Source organism: Sceloporus undulatus, chromosome 2, assembly GCF_019175285.1.
Source record: "Sceloporus undulatus isolate JIND9_A2432 ecotype Alabama chromosome 2, SceUnd_v1.1, whole genome shotgun sequence".
Lineage (NCBI taxonomy): Eukaryota > Metazoa > Chordata > Lepidosauria > Squamata > Phrynosomatidae > Sceloporus > Sceloporus undulatus.
In genome coordinates, this window is record NC_056523.1 from 196,369,097 (window position 1) to 196,393,134 (window position 24,038).

Here is a 24,038-nt window from a genome sequence, read left to right on the forward strand (position 1 = left end):
CCGCTGTTCTGAGGTCTCAGATGGAAGGCCCAGGGAGACTGAAATGTTCTGCCACAGGTTTTTGTATATTCCCATTCTTAATGTCTGATTTATTCCACTCCCATTCTTAATGTCTGCATCCTTCCAGCCTCTGGAGTTCATTACTATAGAAGTTTTGTGTGACTTGCCTATTGTATGGAGTGTTCTCTCTAGGAATCTCTAGGTCTTTCACTGAGACTTTTGGTTAAAGTTGACCATAGAGTCGTGCTGGAGGACCTAAATATTCCTAGAGAGGAACATACTATAATCAAAGCCACAAAAGTCAAAGCCGCAAACATGGAGGGACAAGTCTGTATTCCCTCTTTCAGTGTCTGCTTCTCTCCCCACCTCTAGAACAGTGACTCCTAAACTTAGGCCCTTCAGATTTTTAGACTCCCAGAATTCCTGACTGCTGGTCAAGCTCGCTAGGGCTTCTGGGAGTTGAAGTCCAAAAGACCAAACAACCCCTGAAGGACAGCGAGACCCGGAAGTGAGGGTCGTAAGGTGGCTCTTATATTTTTCCTATCTCTCTGTTCTCCCTAGGGGGCGGGGGCAGGGGCGTCACAGAAAGAAGAAGCATCTACAGAAGGAAGGAGGAGGGAAAAGGGCTGGCGGAAGTGACGTAAGAATGGTAACAGAAGTGCGAAGAGAAACTGGCGGAAGTTGATGTCGGGGAGGGAAGGAAAGTTCGAAGAGGATCTGGTGGAAGCGGTATTGGAAAGTTAACGGGAGGGCGAAGAGAAGCTGGCGGAAGTGATGTCAGAAAGGTAACGGGAGTGCGAAGGAAGCTGGCGGAAGTGACGTCGGAAAGGCAACGGGAGTAGGAATAGAAGCTGGCGGAAGTGACGTTGGAAAGGTAACGGAAGTGAGCAGAGAGGTGGGCTGTGGCAGCAGAAGCTCAGCCATGGTGGACTACAGCGTCTGGGATCACATTGAGGTTTCGGACGATGAGGACGAGACTCACCCCAACATCGACACTCCCAGCCTCTTCCGATGGAGGCACCAGGTCAGAGCAGCAGCGGAGTCTGGGAGGGCCAGGAGGAGGAGGAGGAGGAGGGCCCATCATCCCCAAGTGTCTCCTCATAGGGCTTCATGGCTTCCTTCAAATATTTAAACAGGGCTATCATATCACCTCTTAACCTTCTTTTCTCCAGGCTAAACATCCCCAGCTCCCTGAGTCGTTCCTCATAGGGATTCATGGTTTCCAGACCTTCACCATTTTAGTCGCCCTCCTTTGGACACATGGCTCCAGTTTCTCCACATCCTTTTTAAATTGTGGGGCCCAGAACTGGACACAATATTCCAGGTGGGGCCTGACCAGAGCAGAATGGAGTGGCACTATGACTTCCCTTGATCTTGATACTATACTTTTATTGATGCAGCCTAGAATCGCATTGGCCTTGTTAGCTGCAGCATCACACCATTTGAAGTTCCCTTTTTGGAGTGGGGAGAGTTCTCATTGCTGGTGTTGGACTGCAGCTCCCCTCATCCCCAGGACACATGTAAACACCCCAAATGGTTTTTGGCACACTGCACACGTTTCACCACTGCCTAGCCCCCATCTTCATAGAATCCTAGAGTTGGAAGAGGCCACAAGGGCCGTCCAGTCCAACCGCCTTCAGCCATGCAGGAACTCACAATCAAACTACTCCCAGTGACAGATGGCAAGAGAACAGAGTGCTTACATACCCCTTGCATTTCAGACTTCCTTTCTTTGCGGTGTCAGGGATTAAGACAATTTCACAACAAGTCTGTGCAAGTTCTTGGCTAGCATCCACATGGCACTAGTGTGGGAACACCCTTCACACCATCCAGCCCTTCCTCCTTTTTGACTTATTTGTCCATGAGATCAGGGCATATGTTTTTAAAATGGTGTCATAGCATTGTAGAATCATGGAGTTGGAAGAGACCACAAGGGCCATCCAGTCCAGCCCCATTCTGCCATGCAGGAACTCTCAATCAAAGCACCCCTATTGACAGATGACCATCCAACCTCTGTTTAAAGACCTTCAGGGAAGGAGACTCCATTGCACTCCAAGGAAGGAGTGTGTTCCACTGTCAAACAGCCCTTACTGTCAGGCAGTTCCTCCTAATGTTGAGCTGGAATCTCTTTTCCTGTAGCTTGCATCCATTGCTCCATTGGGTCCTAGTCTCTGGAGCAGCAGAAAACAAGCTTGCTCCCTCCTCAATATGACATCCCTTCAAATATTTAAACAAGGTTATCATATCACCTCTTAACCTTCTCTTCTCCAGGCTAAACATCCCCAGCTCCCTAAGTCTCATGGTTTCCAGACCCTTCAACATTTTAGTCACCCTTTCACTTCTAAACATCCCTTTTGAACCCTTGGGAGTGGTGAGAGCTCTGGCCGATATCAGACTGCATCTCCCATCATCCCCAGCACACGCATGAACACCCAAATGGTTTGGTGGCACATTACACACATTCCAGCACTGTCTAACCTCCATTCTCACAGAGGCAGCCTTGTCTTATTCATCACATCACTCTCTTGTTTCCCATAGTCATCTATTCTCTTTACCTACAGGCTAGTTTCCTCTGCCTTTGTTCACCAATGGTGAAACTGGACATGCCACTTCATTTCCATACACAAAGGATTTTGATTTGAATTGATATTCCCGCACACCAATTGCATATATATATGTGTGTGTGTGTGTGTGTCTGTCCTGGCTTCCGCTCCACCAAATGAATCTGAGGAAGTAGACTGAAGTCTGCGAAGGCTCGTGCTGCCAACTTCTTTCTTTCAGTCAGTCTCAAAGGTGCTTCTACATCATAATAATAATAATAATAATAATAATAATAATAATAATAGTGATTTATTTATAGCCCGCCCAATCACAAGGAATCCAGGCGGGTTACAACAGTAAAAATAAAGATAATAAAATAAAATACAATAAATAAATAAAATACAATAAAATTAAAGAGAGCGAAGTGAGTACATTCACAGTTAGGCCTGATGGAAGTTGGGCCTCTCTTTTTCACTCCCTCCCAGGTCTGATGATGATGTCATGGAGGGAGGGCTCTTCTTCTTGAGGCAAGGATTTTATTTTAATTAATTTTAATTTAATTCTTCTCATTAAATTTAAGAGAAGAATTGGTGGACAGAGTGACATAAGTCACAGTAAATGGGGAGTAGAACTAGATAGGGAAGGCCTGCCGGAAGAGATCCGCCTTAAGAGCCTTCTTAAAGGCTGTAAGAGTAGAAATGTCACGGATCTCCTTCGGCAGGTCATTCCATAGCTTCAGAGCTGCGATGGAAAAGGCCCTCTGGGTGACTGAACTTAGCCTAGATTTTATTGGCTGAAGTAGATTCTTCTCCGAGGACCTTAGAGTGCGGGGCGGACAGTATGGAAGTAGGCGATCTCTTAAGTATTCTGGACCCAAGTCATGTAGGGCTTTGAAGGTAATCACCAACACCTTGTACCTTGCCCGGAAACTAATTGGCAGCCAGGGAAGGGATTTCAAAACCGGTGTTATGTGATCGGTACGACGAGTACCTGTAATTAACCTGGCTGCCATATTTTGTACAAATTGAAGTTTCTGAACTTGGGACAAGGGTAGCCCCATGTACAGCGCATTACAGAAGTCCAATCGAGAGGTGACCAGCGCATGTACAACTGTTTCAAGGTCTCCCTGCTCCAGGAAGGGGCGCAGCTGGCGTATCAGCCGAAGCTGATAACAAGTGCTCCTGACTGTCGCATCTACCTGAGCTGTCAGGTGAAGCGACGAGTCAGGGAGCACCCCTAAGCTGCGGACAGAGTCTTTCAGGGGAAGTGTGACCCCATCCAGAACTGGCTGACATAATTCCATACCTGGGCTTGGGTTTCCTATAACAAGTACCTCCGTCTTACCTGGATTCAGCTTGAGTCGGTTTTCCCTCATCCAGTCCATTACAGCCCCAAGACAGGCATTCAGAGGAGAGATGCCATCCTTAGTCACTGCATCAGTCTGAGACATAGAGAAATATATTTGGGTGTCATCAGCGTACTGATAACATCCTGCCCCATGTCTCCGGATGATTTTTCCCAGCGGCTTCATGTAAATGTTAAACAGCATAGGAGACAATATTGCGCCCTGGGGTACACCAAATTTTATCTCTCTTTTAGAAGAGCAACTGTCTCCTAGCGCCACCATCTGGAATCTGCCCGAGAGGTAGGACCGGAACCACTGTAGAACAGTGCCTCCGATACCTAACTCTCTCAGGCGTTCCAGAAGGATACCATGGTCGATGGTATCGAAGGCCGCTGAGAGGTCTAAGAGCACCAGCAGGGTCACACTTCCCCTGTCGATGCTTAGACGGAGATCATCAACTAAGGCGACCAAGGCCGTCTCAACTCCATATCCTGCCCTGAATCCGGTTTGAAATGGATCCAGATAATCAGCTTCATCCAAGACTGCCTGTAGTTGATTGGCGACCGCCCTCTCAATCACCTTGCTCAAGAATGGTAACAACGAGACTGGCCTATAGTTATTTCTATCCAGAGGGTCCAGGGAGGGCTTTTTAAAGAGTGGTCTGACCACTGCCTCCTTAAGACAAGAAGGCAGGGTACCCTCACTGAAGGATGCATTGATTATATTTTTCAGCATCAGCTTGACTATATCACCCCCCTGGACAGCCAGCCAGGATGGGCAAGGGTCAAGAGGGCAAGTCGTGTTTTTTTTCAGACTACTAAGGAGCTTGTCCACGTCCTCAGTACTTACCGACTCAAATTGATCCAGTCTAACAGTAATGGCGGAGGCGTTGGATGCCTCTCTCATTGCTTCTGACTTAAAGTTGGCATCCAAATCAGCTCTTATCCGAGAGATTTTATCTGTGAAATAATCATTAAAAGCATTACAGTAAGCTATGGTTGACTCTAATAGAGGGTTCTGGGTGGGAGGCAGTTGTGTTAAACTCCTTACCACCCTGAACAGCTCAGCTGGACGAGATTTCACAGACGCGATAGATGCAGAGTAGAAAGATTTCTTGGCTGCATCTATCGCCATTTGATAGGACCTAAGAAAAGTCCTATGAAGTATCTTATCAGATATGAGTTGAGATTTCAGCCAACGCTTCTCTAGTCGTTGTCCAACTCGCTTCATTTGTTTAAGCTCTTCAGTGTACCAAGGGTTACGGTTTTTACTGGGTTGGAAAGGACACTTGGGAGCGATCATGTCTATAGCTCTGGTGATGTTGTTATTCCATAAATTAACCAGAACTTCAACAGAGTCACTGGCACTGCCAACCATAGAACCCCTTAGGGCTTCTTGGAACCTAATGGGTTCCATCAGCCTTCGAGGGCGGACCATTTTAATTGGTCCTCCACCCCTAGAGGGAGGAATAATAGTCTCCAGACCAACCTTAACCAGGAAATGATCCGTCCATGATAATGCGGAGATACTAGTTATTTCTGCCCATGGATATGCCTGTTTGGTACAGAAGACCACATCAAGAGTATGACCTGCAGAATGCGTGGGCTCAGAGACTATCTGGGAGAGGCCCATGTTTGTCATGAAACCCATGAATTCCCGAGCCGCACCAGTAAGATTAGTCAAATCACCCTTGAGAGGGATGTTGAGGTCACCCAGGACTAACAGCCTAGGCGATTCCAACATCAGCTCTGAGACTAGTTGTGTCAGCTCAGTTAGGGAGTCTGTTACGTTACGGGGTGGGCGATAGACCAACAGAATCCCCAAACTCTCCCTGGTCTTCAAGCGAAGGTAAATGCATTCAGTGTGGTTTAATGCACGGATAGGTATCCTGGTTAAAGTGAGATTGTTTTTATGGATTATGGCTACGCCTCCCCCCTGCCCGCTTCCCCTTATCTGCTCATTGACAGAGTACCCGGCCGGAAGGGCCTGAGCCCAGGTTACAGAGCTATCTGCTCTAAGCCAGGTCTCTGTGATACATGCCAGGTCAGCATTGTGATCTATCAGTAAGTCATAGATGATACGGGACTTATTCTTCACTGACCTGGCATTACATAAGAGCAGGGAAAGGTTTGGCGAATGGTTAGGCATGCTCTCCAGATCTTTTGGGGTAGCAGGGCGAATGGAAGGCGGAATAGATATCAGACATCTATCACGTCTTCTTCTGTAATGACCTTTTGCCCTGCTAATGCCATATCTTCCATTGCCCTGCACAACTTGAATTGCTGCTCCGTTGAAGACATCTAATCCCTCCCCTGAAGCATACATTGATGGATATATATACAGATTCTACAGACTCACAAGCTCAAAACACTTATGGAAATAGAAATTCACTTCACACAGGGTGACCAGGTGTCCTCCTAACCACCAAGGAGGATCAAGCACCACCAAATGGAGGACATGAGCTAAAAACCCTAATATAAACGTAAATGCATGCTTCTTAGTCATGCCCAAAGTGGAGGACATTTTGGAATTCCTCCTGAATAGGAAGGTTAAAATGGAGCAAAGAAGGATGCCAGGCTTTGGTGGCTATAAACCCCTTTCTTCAGATATACTCGGGCTGACCAGATGTCCTCCTCACCATCAAGGAGGACCAAGCACTGCAACAATGGACGACATGACCCAAGAAAAGCTGAAAACACCCATAGAAAGCTAAATCCCTGTATCTTAGTCCTGCACCAAAGGGAGAACATTTTAGAATTCATCCTGGGCAGGAAGCTTGAAATTGAGAATGTGTCCTGGAAAAGGAGGCCCTCTGGTGACCCTGCCTGGTCCACCATGCCCTCGTTCCTTTGGAAATGGGGCTCCCATCATCCCCAGCACCCACACACAATGTCAGCAGTGGTGAGAGATGATTGGAGTTGCAATCAGGGTGACCAGATGCCCTCTTAGCCACCAAGGAGGACAAGGCAGGGTTAAATGGAGGACCTTGAAAGAAAATGTAGGACATTCCCCAATAAAAGCTGGAGGCATTAATTCATGTTTCACAATCATGCTCAAAATGGAGGACATTTTTGAATTCCTCCTGGACAGAAGGTTGAAATGTAGGGCATGTCCTGGAAAAGGAGGACCCTTGTCACAATCCAGCAGCACTTGGACTGCTGCACTTTCTCCATTACTGTTTTTCAGGTTGTTGTGTGCCTTCAAGTTATTTCTGATTTACGGCGACCCTATCATGGGGGTTTCTTGGCAAGTTTCTTCAGAGGGGGTTTGCCATTGCGATCCTTTGAAGCTGAGAGAGTGTGACCCAAGGTCACCCAGTGGGTTTAAATCCTGGTTCACTGCAAAATCATTACACCAAGCTGGCAGGCACTACTGTTCTAGTCCACCCCTATAAAATCCATGGGGTGGGAGAATTATTGTACAGACTGTAAGGCAAGAGTTGACCTCCACTTCTTGTAATTTCCTGCCTGTGGCTCTATTCTGTTGCCTCCATCTTGCTTTTGAAAGTCTGCCTGCTTCCTCCAAAAACCACCCTTTCTTCTCTATTACCTTAATTGTGCAAATACCTAGGCCATGTGGTTTTGTTTTCCTTCAGATTCCTTCCCCCCCCCCCCTTCATAATGGACAATATCACACTGCACTGTTGTAGTGCTATTATTCCACTTTAACTGCTGCAGCTGCCTCCTGTGTAATCCTGGGATTTGCAGTTTAGGAAGGGATTTTCAGTCAAAGAGTTTTAGGATTTTCAGACAGAGGGCTCTTAGGCCTTACTAAACTACTAATCCCAGAATCCCACAGGATGCAGCCATAGCAGCAAAAATGGAATACTAGCACTGTAACAGTGTAGTTTGATATTGCTTTGGCACAACTCCAAAAACCTAACTACTGTAAAGGATGCTGCTGATTTATATATGACTGATAGGGCAACTCTGTCTGAAACTACCAGTCAGAGGAGATAAGATTGAACCGGATAGGCAAATGGTCTGACTTAAACTGGAGTGTGTCCAGAGGAGGGCAGCCAAAATGGTGAAAGGTCTGGAAACCACAAAGCCCTATGAGGAAAGACTTTGGGAGCTGGGTATGTTTAGCCTGGGGAAGAGACAGTTAAGAGGTGACATGAAAGCCCTGTTTAAGTATTTGAAGGGGTGTCATATTGAGGATGAAGCAAGCTTGTTTTCTGCTTTTCCAGAGAATAGGACCTGGAACAATGGATGCAAGCTTTAGGAAAAGAGATTCCAAAATTTATGCCAAGAGATATTGATAATGTAATGTATTTAGTAGTTAAAATAGGTTTATATATATAAAAAACTACTGTCCTTTTGTATCTTTCACAAATGCTGTTTGATATATCTTTAAATAATGTTTATTACTGACACAAGAAATATCCAAAAGAAGCAACTTGAGAGGCCTCTTAAAAACAATTGATATTGAAGATGTTTTATCAATTGTCAAACATTGTACAAAGAACAACCTACATGTAAGAGGCCACCATCTCCTGAAACCATTGGGTCTTTTCTTTTATGAGCAGCACGAATGGTTTCTAGCCAGATAAGGAATTGGAAATTATTTTGTCCTACCATAGTTAGCATCTGTCCCCAAGAAATGTGTTTCATGCTGGGAGAAAAGTGAGATGTAAATTACATAAATGTGAATTCTATATTTGTTTTTGTTTTGAAGTTTTTCAATATGCTTTTAAAAGCTAGCATTCCCCCCCCCCAATTTGGAGAGGATGAATTAGTCCATGTGATGCCTAGGAGTATCCCTGGTTGAACAAGAATATGTGTACAGCCATAAGGGCTATATGCCCCAAAGTTCATCTCTGGCTCTTTCAGCAGTTTCCAGCTAGCCCTCAAGTAGCTTCAGAAAGCACACATTCTTTGTTGCCTGTATTGAGGTTCAGATGTACTTGCCAGTGTCTTAAGAAGTAAGCAAACCAGATTAAAACAGAATGATTGATGGAGGCGAGATCATACCAAACATGCTTAGATTCCAGCTTAAACTATTCATAGCTTATGAGGTCAGGTCATTTGCTCTGACCTCCTTGTATGTAGGCTGGGGAATTGAGCCTAGTGGGATTAAAGTACTGTATATTTTCTACTGAACACAGGATCCTTTGCTAAAGTCAGGGTTAAAGGACCAGGGATTTGGAAGGAGGAACTGGTTAAGGCAAAAAGTGCCTTGGTTATTACATGGGAAATAGTGGATAACTGATCTCCAGAAACAATTACCTCATGCTGTTCCCATGGTTATATTTAACTCACTTACTTGGGGTATAACTTTTTGTGCTGTCTTTTTCCATGCTCTGCACTGTGCTAGAAACAGTAGCCTTATTCTTTTTCAGAAACTAGAAGATTGTAAGGGCTAGTATCTACCAAAGTTGGTATGCTGAGGACTCTGGCAAAAAAATAATATTTAAAGCAGTAGTGAGAAAAAGGGCATGAAAATGCCTTATCACTGTAAGTTTCTCTTTGACATTGCAAAGGAGCCTAGAGTATTCTGGATTCGATCTCATTTTAGTCATACTTGGCTTTATCCAAGTACTGAAAGAAATACACTTTACACAGACACACCTAAGTTTGTTGGCTGCTATATTGTTGTCAGCGGAGATGTAATTCTGCAGGCAGAACATATTACTTGACAGCATAAACAATAAGCCATAAAGGGGCCCAAATAGATTGTGTATAAGATTTTATGAAACATTATATGTTGCGTGACATGTTGTCCTCATTTGGTACATAACTGACGTACTTTCATATGAGTGCACCACAAGGATGATAGTAAGTTTGTCACATTTCTGTGTGTAGAGAATGAGAATTAGTGACCTATTCCCAATAGTAGTCAATCTCATATTGCTTTTACATAACACCTATTTTACTTTCTGTGGTGGGAAGATCTGAATTGCTCTGTATGTAATTTGCTGATAAAGTCAGGAGTTGAACATATTTGTAGACATTACTAAGTGTAGGCATCACTAATTTTGGCCTGTTACAGACTGCCAAAATAAAGCTGCTTTGGGTCTCTTTGGAGGTATGCTGTTTAAATGATGCATGCATCCTAAGAATCCGGAAGCTGCACCAAAGCTGTACTCCAGTCCTTAGGAATGGAGTGTGGCTTTGGCACGACCTCTGGACTCTTAGGACTCATGCATAATTTAAACAGCATACCTCCAAAGAGACCCAAAGCAGCTTTATTTTGGCAGTCTGTAACAGGCCTTTGATTCCAAGATTTAGAAAGAATTGAGTAGAAAATACATGCTGTTGGTAGTACTGGTCGTGGGGGCCCAATTCTCAAATGACAGTAAAAGGCAAGTTCACTGATACTAAACTATGGCCTGTTACAGACTGCAAAAATAAAGCTGCTTCGGGTCTCTTTGGAGGTATGCTGTTTAAATGATGCATGCACCCTAAGAATCCAGAAGCTGCACCAAAGCTGCCCTCCAGTGCTTAGGAATGGAGTGTGGCTTTGGTGCGACCTCCTGACTCTTAGGACCCATGCATCATTTAAATAGCATATCTCCAAAGCGACCCAAAGCAGCTTTATTTTGGCAGTCTGTAACAGGCCTATGTAACCTTTAGGTGTCCTCTCAATATCTGGTTGTTTAAGAATATTTTTTTTTGAAAGGAGGGGGAGGCAAGATGCAATGTTTATGAAATCATCATCATCATCATTTTTCTCCCCCATTAAAAGGCATTCGGGGTTATATCAAGAAATGCATTCTGTACTGAAGCTGTACATACCTACCATAGACAGGGAGCTTCTGGTAGTAAGGTGTCTCAGCTGGACTCTGTTGATTGAAGTGAATCTTGTTTTCCAGGCCCGGGTAGAAAGGATGGAGCAGTTCCATAAGGAAAAGGAGGAGGTGGACAAAGGATACAAGGAGTGCAAGCGGAAGTTAAATGATTGTCAGAAGAAGATGAAAGAACTTGAATTGGTCAGCACAGAAGGCACAAAAAGTGAGCTGCAACGGCTGCAGACCGAGGCTCAGCAACTCAAGAAAGAAGAAAAGAGCTGGGAAGAGAAAGCAGAGAATCTCAGGAAGAAGGAAAAGACTATGCCATGGAATGTGGACACTCTCAGCAAAGATGGTTTCAGTAAGGTGGGTTGAATTGCTCATGTTGGGCTGGGCTCACTCTGTCTGTGTGTGTGTGTGTCTTTTGTTTTCCAGTTTTGATGGTTTTGTGTTCATTTGCAATTAGGAAGACTACATAGCCTTCTGACTGTCCTCTGAGCTAAACTGTGTACTTATATGCAAGGCACACGTCCAACTGGAGTAATTTCTAGGAGGGCTATTTTGTCCCTTTGTAATAGTGAGACATCTTGCCACATCCCCAGAACTCAGAGTTCACAGAGATTGTTTGAAAAGCAAATACAAAACTCTTAATCAAAGCAACTAAAACCATTGGAATGGTGTCCCATGAAGAAACAATACATACTTTACAGATAAAAATGTATTTATTCATTTATTTCATTTATGCACCAGCTTTCCCTCAGAAAAGGAGCCAAAGCAACTCACAGATAAAAATCAATTAAAAATGCACAATAAAAATTTAAAAACAATTAAAATCATTTTATTAAAGTAATATAAAATAGTATTAAACATACAAAACTGAAAAAGCACAAATGAACATGCACTCTGTATAAAAGCTTGCCTGACAAAGATCATATATTAAAAGCCTGCTTTAATAAAAAGCTTTTGCCTGCTGGTGAAAGGAAAGCAGGGAGGGGGCCAGCTTAGCCTCTTGTGTCCTCACCATGCATGTCTGCGATGGTGGTGGGACCAAGAGAAACCTTCCCCTGAAGATCTTAGACTTCTTGCAGGTTTGTATGGGTATATGTGGCCTTCAGACCCAAGCTCTATAGGGCTTTGTAGGTCATGACCAGTACTTTGAACTGTGCCCAGAAATGAACTACTAGCTGTTTCAACAAGGGATTACATGCTTCCTATAACTGGCCTTGTTCAGTATTCTGGCTCTAGCATTTTGAACAGCTGAAGTTCCCAAAGGCTCCCACCATTGTTGTTCTAGTCTATGTGATGTCCTACTCATTTCATTACCAGTAGCTCCCTTGTAGTGGGCTTGTTTGGCTCCACCGTGGGAGGAGACACAAGGGGGAATTGTGCTCACTGCCCTAGCCATTTCCCTATTCTAGAGATCAGCCAGGACTAAAAGTCAAAGAATTGTGACCCTAGTTTTATAAACCCAGTTGGCTTTCAGATTGTTTTTGTCCTCAGAGTGCAGCCCCTCCCCAGAGATCACACACTACTGTTCTCAAAAAAATATAATGTTGGGGATACTTCAGAGATAAATTGGAGAGCCAACTGATCAAAGAAAAAAGTGAAGCACATTGAGCTGGCAAAGTCCCTATGTCTAAGTCTGAACAATTGTTTGAATCCTGCCAGCATACCAGCTGGCTTAACTTAGTTCTCTAGAGCTGGTCCAGATAGTCATAAGCGAGTGTACTTCTGGAAAATGCAACACATGTTTGTAGGGGAAAGGGGATGATTATGCAACTCTGGACAGCCATAAAGAATGCCTCTCTGTGTCCTTGCAGTCCTGCTTTGGTTCACGAACAACTTCAAAATCGTATGCTTAGACAATCTTGGAAATCTTGCTGAGGCACAAAGGACTGCTTCTACCCTGCACTGCATGTCTTGGGATAAAAGAGGGACAAGAATGATAGGGAAGAGAAAAAGAGCACATGATGTACTGGGGTGCTGGGAAAGGAACTTGTAACTCTTCTTTAGGTTAGGGTTGAGCAATCTGATGCACTCTGGATGTTTTGTTCTACAACAGGGACGATAATTATGTACTCTCCAGATGTTGAACTGCAGCTCCCAACATTCTTCATCATTGGCTATTCTCACTAGGCTAATGAGAACTAAAGTTCAACATTATAATAAGTCTGTGCAATTCAACCCCTGGCCTGAAGTTCCCATAATTCCCATCTGTAGTCCAAAACAGCTAGAGAGCATCAGGTTGCCTAATCCTACTCTAAAGCAGGAGAGAGGGGAAGAAGGGAAGGCCAAGAAAACTCTCAAACCGCTTTCAGAGAAAGGAAAAACTTCGCTGGCTCGAAGAGACACATCCTGCTAGGAGCTTAGGCAGGAACAAGACTGAGGCCCAGGGGGGTTAGCTCCTCCCTATATAGGGGCCAGTCTTTTGTTTATTGTCCCTGCCTACAGGAGCAAATAGGAGGAGCTTAACCCAGAATACAGGAGGTTAGGACCCTGTCTGCTGAGAAATGTATCCACACTGGAGAATTGAAGCAATTTAACACCACTTGAATTGCCATGACTCTGTCCTATATAATCCAGGGATTTGTAGTTTGGTCAAGTATTCAGCCTGGTCTGTGAGAGCTCTAGTGCCTCACCAAACTTCAAATCTCAGGATTCTGTAGGACAGTCATGGCAGTTAAAGTGGTATCATACCGCTTTAATTCTATAATGTGAATACATCTGGGGGTCATAGTCCTCAAACAAACACTGTCTGTAGTTTGATCTCTCTGCCCCACCCTCCATCTTAGTGTTGGAAACCAAGTGCTGCAAATATACAGGTTTTGAGATAGCATCCCACATGCTAGGTTTTGCTTCTGTAATGAAAGCAAAGATAAGAAACTGGCCCTAGAAATATCCTGAGGTGAGTGTGCAATGAAGCATCAAAGTTTAATTAAAAACTATTAAGGCCTAGGTTTTGCTGACTGAATTGGTTTCATCATACCAAAATAGTTGAGCCATTGGCTCAAAGCTTCTAGGACTGGAGTAGCATTTTCCTCTGTTCTTTCTGCTGTTTTGTTTCTTCATTATTTTCTGGGTTGTCCCCTTTCTGCTTTGTCTTGTTTAGAAATATCTCATCAGCCCTAAGAAAGTTCTTCCAACTTTGACTCCAGTGAGGTAACAGGAGTGGCACTAACAAGACTTCCTTTGCTGTTGCAGAGTGTCTTCAATGTCAAGCCAGAGCAACAGGATGAGGAGTCTGAAGAACAGAAAGAGAAGAAACACAAAACATTTGTGGAGAAATATGAGAAGCAAATCAAACATTTTGGTGAGTCAAATACATCTTCTTGGGTGGTTTGAAGATCCCTTGCTTTTCTATTCATTCTATGACTGGATGAATACCCCTTAATTCTGATCCCATAGGAATGTTCTCATTCACTAGGGTTCTATTTTTGAAGAGGAGGTTTGCAAATGATAAAGTTTCAGTGATAAGAGTTCTGAGTTTACATGCTTTCTCTAGCTGTGATCACAATTGCATGATGAGTCAGTGTGGGCAATTACAGATACAACTGCCAAGGACTGATGTTCATGGGTAGGTTTAGTGTGATTGCCCTTGATGTGTTCATTTGTTGTATAGGGAAAGCAAGTTGCTAGCTGCTGTTGAATAAATAATGCATTGGAGAATGTGTCTTAAAAACAAAGACATAGCATTGTAAGATTCCAGGAGCTGCTGCAACATTGCTTGTCTGGATCCAGTAGTATGATATGTAAGGAATCTGTTTAGTACTTAACTAGTCCTGAGTCTTGTGTTCCATCTTGGGTTTCAAATTTCAAAACTGAAATATCCTGGCAGGGCAAAGGGTGCTTTCTTTGAGTGGATGTTCAGCATGAATGGCTGAATTTTAGCATCAGTTTACATTGGCCAAAGTAGGTTATTCTTCAGATATACAGTTCAGCTCCTTGGTGTTTTTTCTTCAGTGTGTAAAGCAGTGCAAAAACATAGCTCACACATTGCAAACAGTTCTTGAACTGTTTTTGTGCCCCTTAAGGATGTTGTTATTGTGTGCCTTCAAGTCAATTTACGGGGACCCTAAGGTCAACCTGTCATAGGGTTTCTGGGCAATATTTATTTGAAGAATGTTTGCCTTCTTCTGAGGCTGAAAGCAAGGTGAATCCCATTTTTCATTTTAACTATAAATGTGCCACGCCATCTAGTGAACATGATGGTAGTTTGACTGCCCCCTCCCCCCATCCCATCCCATCCCAGACTATTTTAGAAACCAGCCATTTCTTTACATCTTTATGTTTTAGGCTTCTCCTGGGCCTAAAATATATTGGGCTCTCCAGAATGTTGTAAAATTCCTTCCACATCTCCTAGACATCATAGCATGCATTTTGAATTTAAAAGTTAAGGTGACGTGTGGAGACGTAGCTATCCAAAATTCATTAAGGGGTGTGTGCAGCCGCCAGACCTCTTAAGTTGTCAGAGATGGGTAGTTACTGGGGAAAGGCCTGTTAAGTTACTCATTGGAAAGCTTTTTTCAAAGACAATTCAATTACAGTGGTACCCCGGGATACGAAATCACCGCGTTACGAAATTTCCGGGATACGAAAAAAATAAATAGGAAAAAACTGTTTCGGGTTACGTTTTTTTTTTTCCGGCTTACGGAAAAAATTTTTGGTGCTTTTCGGCGCTTTTTTGCACGAAATCGCGGCTTTCAGCGCTAGCGGCTATGGCTTTTTCGGCTAGCGAAATCTTTCGGGTTACGAACGGCGCCGCGGAACGAATTACATTCGTAACCCGGGGTACCACTGTACTGTATAACTGGATTTGAAGGGGTTTTGTTTTTGTGTGCCTTCAAGTCATCTCCAACTTATGGGTTTTTCTTGGCAAGATATGTTCAGAAGGTTTTGTGGAAGGGGATATTGTTAACCATAACATTCATTTTAAATTTGAATTTAAATTTGCATTAATTACTACAATAAAAACCTTACCAGAATAAAGGTGAAAGGTTCTATTATTATTTTACCCTTCGCTTTGCCCTTTTCTAAAAATATTCAGCTTTGAAGAGAACATCTGCATGAATTTTCAGGAAGGTCACTGTTCACCCATTCCTTTGAAACCCATCTCTTGTATTTCTCTCTCTCTTTCCCTTATAATCTCATCTCCTAACCCTTCTTTTTTCTTTTTTCTTTAGCTTACTGATTTGCAAGTGAATCTCAGCAAATATCTCAGGTTTAAGAGCTTTAGGGCTCAGTTTCATAGAACAAGAGAGGGGTATAAATACCATTATTATTATTATTATTATTATTATTATTAATAATAATAATAATAATCCTCATTGCAGTGCTGATGAATCCAGAGTTTATCTGGATTCAAATACCTTCCCCTTCCAAGCTTCCCTCAATCTGTGTGGACTAAATTTTGTGCTTCCCCGACTATGAAGGACTGTTAAAAAACCAAAAAAAGTAGTTGCAAAAATCCAAAAGTGCTATGCTTTGTGTAAAGAATCAGTCAGATATATTAAAATATATTGGCCCTTCAACATTGTGGCTCATTTAATTTATGATTTAATTAATTCGTGCTGGAGAAACACTGATACTGAAATTGCAACTTAAGTCATTCACAGCAATTAGAAAGTACAATCAATCCAGATGCCTTTTTCAGAGGCATATTTTCAGTTTCATAATGTAATTGATTTCCTATCACTGGCAATTGCCCACTCTTGCTATAAACCTTGACAGAAGTTTTAATAATCTAAATACCACCCATGAGTAATGATTTTTCTGAACTATAGCTTTAATGGTTTGTTCCATCATGTGAAGTGCAGATAAAGGGACTTTGCTCAAATATTTGCCAAAGATTGGTTTGTATGAAACACTAACCAGTGCACAGCAATCTCATGCTCATCAGCTCTGCAGTCCCTTCTCCAGCATGGCTCTGTGTAGATCAGTTGCTTCCCCCCCCCCCCCCCATGGCCAAACCGGGATAAAATGTGGCCAGTATTTGCAGCATGAACACGCAACATGGGGGCTTTCAGAGTCATGGACTGCAACTGTCATTACCATTAGCTATTCTGGCTGGGGCTTATGGGAGCATATGCTTTATGGGAATTCGAATGTCTAAAGTGTGTGAAGTTGCCTGCCCTGGTTAGTGGAACAACATTTGGATTGCTATTTTGGATTGTAGAAAACAGTCAAATCTGGCTTTTTTGTGCTTGCACACCTCAAATCAGATCACGAGATCAGGTTAATGTTCCATGCACTGGTTCTCATTTTCTGTGCAAAGTCATACTTGCCTTTGGCATTATTGTTTTACAGTAATACTCATTACAAGACTGAATATCTTTCAGATTTATCCCTGATGCATATTCCTACGCAAAAGTATCTACTCAACTCCTATTACCCTAGCTGCCCTAATTGCTTCTTCTCCTGAATTCAAGTTTTAATATGTTGAATGTTATGCTGCTACATGATGCCATCATCTCCTTATATTGTGATCAGCAGTATGTCAAGTTCTGAATTCAAAGCCCTGATTGAGAAAATTGGCCTTTGGGGCCTGCAGGGAAAAATCTAATTTGGTAATACTCTTCTGTTCCAAAGGAATGCTGCGGCGCTGGGATGACAGCCAAAAATATCTGTCTGATAATCCACATCTTGTGTGTGAGGAGACAGCCAATTACTTAGTCATCTGGTGTATCGATCTGGAAGTAGAAGAGGTGAGTGAAGATGATGCAACATCTCTGAAAGCTGCAGAGGAAAAGGCAAAACACTACTGGTGGTGTATCTTGATAGATCAGTCTGGCTGATGAAAGTGTGTGAATGGCAGCTGTAATTCCTGGAGACTGAGGTGTTCTGTCTACTCCACAGAGGTGTTCTGTCTTCTCCACAACCATTTTTTTGTGTAGCTACCCCACAGAAAAAGACTTGATAGGGTTCATAGATATCTCTTTTGCAATCATGCTGTGACTTCTAACTGTCAGAATTCCCCAGTCAACATGACCAGTGGTACCTGAGCGATTATGGGAGTTGTAGTCCAAAAGGGTAATTTTTCCAAACTCTAGATCAGTGGTCCCCAATTTTTTCCCACCTACCCCCCACTTTTCTCTTGGACAACAACCTTAGCTCCCTAACGTGCATATGTCTTGATACTAGGTCTACAATTCTACTACAAATTCAAAACAATCAGTCTAAGTCACTGCTCCCTTTCCATCCATTGATCTTTGGAGCAGCAACAGAGCAGCTGGCTGAGCAGTGACTGAGAAACTTTGTGCCCAGGCCATCCTTGTAGCAAAGGCCAGCCAGGGCAAGAGTCTTTTCAGTTGCTGCTGAATTGGCTGCTCAGTTACTGCTACCTTTGCACCTTGGGAGCAGCAACCAACAGCTGTCTGACCAGCAAACAAGAAGCCTCTTACCCATTCCACCCCTCCCGCAAAGGTCAGTGCAGGCAAGAGGCCTCTTGGTCACTGCTCAGCCAGTTGCTCAGTTGTTGTTTCAGGGTGACCAGGTACAAAGGGAGAAGCTTTGCACTGGTGAGAGAGAACTCTCAATCCATCTTCATTGGGTTGGAGAGGTGTTTATGTAGAGGGTTTAAAGAAGCCACATGCTCTGGACTGGAGACTGGAGTGGACAGGGAAAGGAAAAGATTTTAACTACAGGAGCTGCTCCAAGATAAAGGACTCTTTCCAAGAATTGATCTCAGATACTTTTTCCTCTCCTTCCCCAGAGACATATCTTCCCTACACAGCTTCAAGCACTCTCCTTTACATACATAAACATTGTTTCTTCTGTTACATCTTCTTCAGCCTGTCTGATGAAAGAAAACAGGACCTAAGCCCCCCTCCCCCGCCAACCCCCTTTTCCCTCACCGCCTCCCTTGATCTTTCCAAACCCCCCAGAGGGGTATATCACCCACTTTGGGAATCATTGCTCAAGATGAAGCCATTCCTTCTGTTAGAAAAGGATAAAGCTTTCCTGTCAATATATTGCTCAAAACAAAGGGGGGAAATGTGTCTTGAGAAACCTGAATTACTGTGAGGCAAGTTTTTGAAGACTTTCCCTCATTTCATATATATTTCACATTTTACATTGAAGGCTCCAGGTTATGACTTTGAACACTTACGCTGTTTTGGCATTAAGTGGATGCTAACAGTTAATAGCAATGTACAGTGGACCCTTGTTATATTTTATTTATTTATTTATTTATTTATTTATTTATATCCTGCCCTTCAGCCCTAATTGCTCTCAGGGCAGGTTACAATTATTGTTTTTAATCAGACAGTTATATGCTTGTTATACAGTGGGGTTTGGTTCCAAGGTCCCCGGTGAATAACAAAACCTGTGGATGCTTAAGTCCCATTAAATATAATGACATAGCAAAATGGTGTCCCTTATAAAAAAAGGAAAATCAAGGTTTGATATTTGAAATTTATTCTTTTTTTTAGCATTTTCAAACTCTGGATGCTTGAATCTGTGTATAAAAAATCTGTGCATAAGAAGGGCCAACTGTATTGCCTTGTATAAACACTTGATGCATTTTAACAGCTGATTTCCTCACAAACAGCCAGTGTGGTTCTTCTGCACTGAATAAATTGCTTGATTCTCTTTTAACAAATTGGTTTCCTGTGCCAGTGGAATTATTTCAGCTGTCATTTCATGTCTGTATTGTAGCAGTCAGTCTTGCTGAGTTAGCTGTTGCTGTCTCGTAGCCAGCTACATGTCCGGAAGAGGACATGGACGTCAAAAGTGGCCTCTTGAATTTATTGAAAGGTGATGCTGATGGTTGATATAGTTCTGGCAGGAGGAGAACAGAGTGGCCAGGAAGGCAGGGTGTTGTGAACATGATAGTTACAGTTCTGGGCCAGCTGTTAACTTGTTCCTAAAGGCTCAGTGGGAGAGAGACTTAAAAATTTCAGAAGATAAAAACATGAACAAAATAAACTGCTTTTGGCCCAGAAGAGGGCATGGGAGGGTCTCCTAGAATCAAATTTAAAACAAAACAAATAAACTGGAGAGCAGTAATTAAGACTTAGAATAAAATGAGTCCCATCTAGAAAACTGTTTAAAGTCAAAAATGTTAAAGAGCAAAAGTGTTACTACCCATCTAAAACCAATGTAGGTGAGACCAGTGTCACTTGCGCAGATAAGATGCTGCCACTGAGAAGGCCTTTTTTGGTACTCCCACCCATCTAGCTCACCAACGCCTTACAGGTATGCAGAAACGTAAATAAATCGCTTATTTATGTGGTAGATTCAAACAAATGTATTATTGGGAACAGAGGGGTGTATGTGTGTGTGTGCCCATGTATTAAAAATTTCAACTATTCCTCTGTCTTCTTATTCAGAAACATGGTCTGATGGAGCAGGTAGCTCACCAGACTATAGTGATGCAATTCATCCTGGAGCTGGCCAAGAGCCTGAAGGTTGACCCTAGAGCTTGTTTCAGGCAGTTCTTCATTAAAATCAAGGTAAGCCTACTACCCAGGTAATTTGGGGTGGGTGGATCTTCCCTTAAATAGCAACTACCTAAGTGGTTGTAAGACAGTATAGAGGCAGCAGAGTAAACTCATAGATGAATCTGTCTTGCAGCTAATGACATCTGAGGAGGGAAGTCCACAGTATTCAGTGATTAGTATTCTGCAGATTTGCTGAATAAGCCAAACCAGTCGTGTTTGTGACTAGGCATGGGTAAATCTGTCAAATTTGTTTTTACAGTGCATGTTGGATTTCCAACATGATTTTATATAAAAGGGCAGGATATCAGCTCAAATATTGTGCTGTCTTTCTCCCCTTCCCCTTATCTGATGTCACTCAGACTGCTGATCAACAGTACATGGAAGGCTTTAATGATGAACTGGAATCGTTCAAGGAGAGGGTGCGAGGCCGAGCTAAAGCACGCATTGAAAAAGCCATGAAAGAATATGAGGAAGAAGAGCGCCAGAAACGTCTGGGTCCAGGTGGCCTTGATCCTGTGGAAGTGTATGAATCACTCCCAGCTGTGAGTAATGTGTTAACAACTGCAGAGCAGTTGATGATGGGAAACCCCTGACTTACAGATGGCAGTTCTCCAGATGTTCAACTGCAGCTCCAACCAGCATAGGCAACTGCTGGAAGCTGCAATTCCAACTATATTTGGACAGTTTCCTGTGCTGACTGAAGATATTGTTGCTAAATGAAATGAAATTTTTGCTAAATGAACCATTTGAGTATATGTATACTTGGGTGAGAGAGTGAGGATGGCATATTGATCAGTATATATTGGTCATTTAATGCTTTCTTATAACAAGTACTCAGTGCTGAGGCTTATCATGTTGATAAAATAATTTGTGTTCTTATCTGTCTCTGTGATGCAGCTACTAAGAGCCCTAATCTAACTGCTCTTCCCCAAGACGCTTTTCATTCATCTTCTTTTTGGAAAATAGCTAAGGCAGACTTCATTCTGTTTGAGAGGTCAAGTTTGCAGTATGCCTGATTCCTGTTGGCCACTCTTTGGTGAAGTGACAGGTCTCACATTTAGTAGAGTATGTTGCCTTATTCAATTTAAGCATGCTGCCACCGGCTATAACTAGCAATTCCAGGACAGATGCTTTTTCCAGTTTGGGTTAAAATGGCAATCTTCTGCTTGCAAAGCATATGCTTTTCTTTCAGTACAAGATGTTGTTACAGGGCTCTTCCTTCCCCTGCTCCCTTTGTATATAGAATGTAATCTGTGGAAGGGGATTTTCTTGAAGCATGGCTTGAAGCTAAAGCCCCAGGCCTGAATCAGAAAAAGGTTGTTGGGCAGATGCCCCCAGAAAGGCCTTGATGTACTTTCTCCAGCAAGTGCTCCTTGACAGCACTGGCATGCCACTTTGAATGTGTTACTGAGCAATCAACTAGGGCATGGCAGAGGTTGTTCAACTAAACAGATTATCTTTCATCTGCTAACCATGCCGTCATTTTCTCTTCCCAGGAACTCCAAAAATGCTTTGATGTGAAAGATGTGTCGATGCTTCAGGATGCTATTAGCAAAATGGATCCAGCTGTGAGTATCATCAGAACTGGGTGATGAACTGCCTTCTTTTTTTCAAGCCCTGGAATAATGTGTCCAAACTGCTGCAAGTGATCTGATTCCTTTTTTCTTATGTATGCTCGTCTCACTTGCATGTACTTTCCCTCTCCATTCTCCCATGATCTGTTACCTAGATTGCAGAGGCTCTGCAAACAGAAGTGGTCCTCTCTGTGAGCATTAGACAAAAAGTTTCTTTAAGAATAAAGATTGAATTTTGGGGAGCTTCTGTACGAAGAACTGGTTTTGGTTGCCTGATCAGTTTAATGCTGACAGTGCCCACATAGAAGCATGCCTAACATTTTGGGCTGAAATAGTGCTCAAACAATATGTCTAAACATTATGAGCTAAGGAAATGCAAAAACACTCAGTTGGGTATTACGAACCTTGGTTGTATCACCTGTCTGTTTCTGTAATTACTACCTTTCTTCCTGGTCCTATTAATGTCTTAAAAACAAGAAAGCCCTTTACAGTGCAATCCAATACATGCCAACAGAAAAATAAGTCCCATTCATTTCGGTAGTGCTTGATTCCATATAAGTGGGTATCAAGCTACAGCCAAGTGTGTTGTAAGCATTCTTCAAGGCTTTTAGGTTTATTACAGTAATTTAATTTTAATGTTGAAAAATCCAAAATGAGTCCAAGGAAGTCATTAGAATTGTTAGGTCATCTAAAGCAGTGCTACTCAAAGTGGTGGTCTCAGGACTAGGTGCCAGTTCCCTGGACAGTTTGCCTGAATGAAAGAAACAATTGTACCCAATGAGAACAAATAAAATGCCTGTCCCTAGCACATTGAAAAAAATATTTGCCAGTTCTTCACATCACATAGCATGAGAAACACTGATTTGAAATACAGTATTTTATAGCCCTCAAGATGTTTTTTCTGTGTTCCATTGCAGGAAGCAAAATGCCACATGCAGCGATGCATTGATTCTGGCCTGTGGGTGCCAAATGCGCGAACAACAGAAGGAGCAGAGAAGAGTGACAAACTGGAAGGTGTCTATGAAGAGTGCAAGAAGGAGAGCTGTGAGGAAGAAAAAGGAAACCCATGAAGCTTTGGCCAGATTATCTGTAAAGCAGATAGCCCCTGTCAACCTTTGTCTGTTCTTTCTTTCCTACCAAACCGTTAAGCGATGATGTGCTTTACCCACTTAGACACTTCCTAAGTTGTATGAGCTGCTTCTTGACTGGCTCTTTTGCTCACCACATCAAAACACCCCCTCCTAAGTCCTGCAGAATTGCCACCTGTTGAAAAGCAGCATTTTAGGGGAAGTCATGCAACACGATGCAGTTTCACAAGAGATTGGCATGGCAGTTCAGCCTTCTCTCTTCCCAGGGCCATGCCAGTTGGTGTCATAGTTACAAATGTGCTGTTATATCTGTCTTTTTGTTTGGCAACCAGTTAGGGCTGTTGAGCAAATAAAAGACTGAAATAGCTTAAGCTGGAATGGAATCAATAGGTGCAAGCTGTCTCTTCACTTGAGAATCAAACCATTAATTTTGTTGTTTGGAAATTGGCTGCATGGAATAGAAAAGGGTACATAGTCTGGTAGTAGAGAACATGAAATGCAGGTGTCAAGTCCCAATTATTTCCTAAGTATCTCAGGTTAATGGGTCTTGGTTAAGAGAGCTGGAAAAAAAACCTTCCTAAAATAGTTAGAAAGCTGTTCTTTCTCTCTGCTCCCCCAATCTAGTGTTAATATTTATACCTGACCAGTTCCTATTCACTGTTTTTCACTGGAATAAATTATGGTCTTGCTATATGGCCTGCGAAGGCCATAGCTTAGTAGTACGGGAGTATCTCCTTTGAATCCAAGGTTTAACCCCTGGCATCACCAGGTAGGACCAGAAAAATATGTGCCTGAAATGCTAAAGATCCACTGCTAATCAGTCTCAGCAGTAATGGGCTCTGACTCTTGACAACTTGCTGTGTTTTGTGACTGGTACAAGTACTTCCTTTAGCATTCTATAAAATTTGTGAACCAGATCAGCCCACAGCATTTTTACTCTTCCCTGAAACCATTGCAAGTATCTGTAAGTAAATGACTGGCCAGTTAAAACAGCACAGGGAATTAAATAGTGCTTTTTTGTTTTGTTTTGGAAACCAAAACACATTGTAAACTGTCTTGGATATTTTGGGAGAAGGTGAGAATTGATTTAAATAAATTTTCCCTGTTAGAATTGTTAGGTCATCTAACGTGTAATAATATTCATGCCTCTCAAGCACTACTGTGTCTGTGTTCCATTGTGGGGAACTGTTATTTCAGGGTGGACTACTGGTAAAACAAACCAAGAGCAGTTCTAAGTTCAGATGGAAAAACTAGCTGTGGCTTCTGAAGCTGGCTAACCAACTGTTTGTTTGGAAGGATGACTTTGGACACAACAACAAACCA

The 24,038-nt window shown here is 42.7% G+C and overlaps 1 protein-coding gene across 1 annotated transcript; it reads left to right on the forward strand.

Moving 5' to 3' along the window:
* The first annotated feature begins 909 nt into the window (after positions 1–909).
* CDC37 (cell division cycle 37, HSP90 cochaperone) lies at positions 910–23,098 on the forward strand. Its single transcript, XM_042453970.1, has 8 exons — positions 910–1,024; positions 10,701–10,982; positions 13,818–13,926; positions 17,202–17,317; positions 19,943–20,065; positions 20,413–20,595; positions 21,550–21,621; positions 22,545–23,098. The coding sequence occupies exons 1-8, from the start codon at positions 923–925 to the stop codon at positions 22,695–22,697; spliced, it is 1,140 nt and encodes a 379-aa protein (XP_042309904.1). The 5' UTR covers positions 910–922; the 3' UTR covers positions 22,698–23,098.
* Positions 23,099–24,038: the final 940 nt, after the last annotated feature.

Bases quoted from the DNA above. Each gene is read 5' to 3' on its own strand.
- CDC37 (XM_042453970.1), top strand. From the start codon at position 923: ATGGTGGACTACAGCGTCTGGGATCACATTGAGGTTTCGGACGATGAG. The intron at 17,318-19,942 runs GTGAGTGAAGAT...CTTCTTATTCAG, and splicing joins TCGATCTGGAAGTAGAAGAG to AAACATGGTCTGATGGAGCA. The intron at 21,622-22,544 runs GTGAGTATCATC...GTTCCATTGCAG, and splicing joins TTAGCAAAATGGATCCAGCT to GAAGCAAAATGCCACATGCA.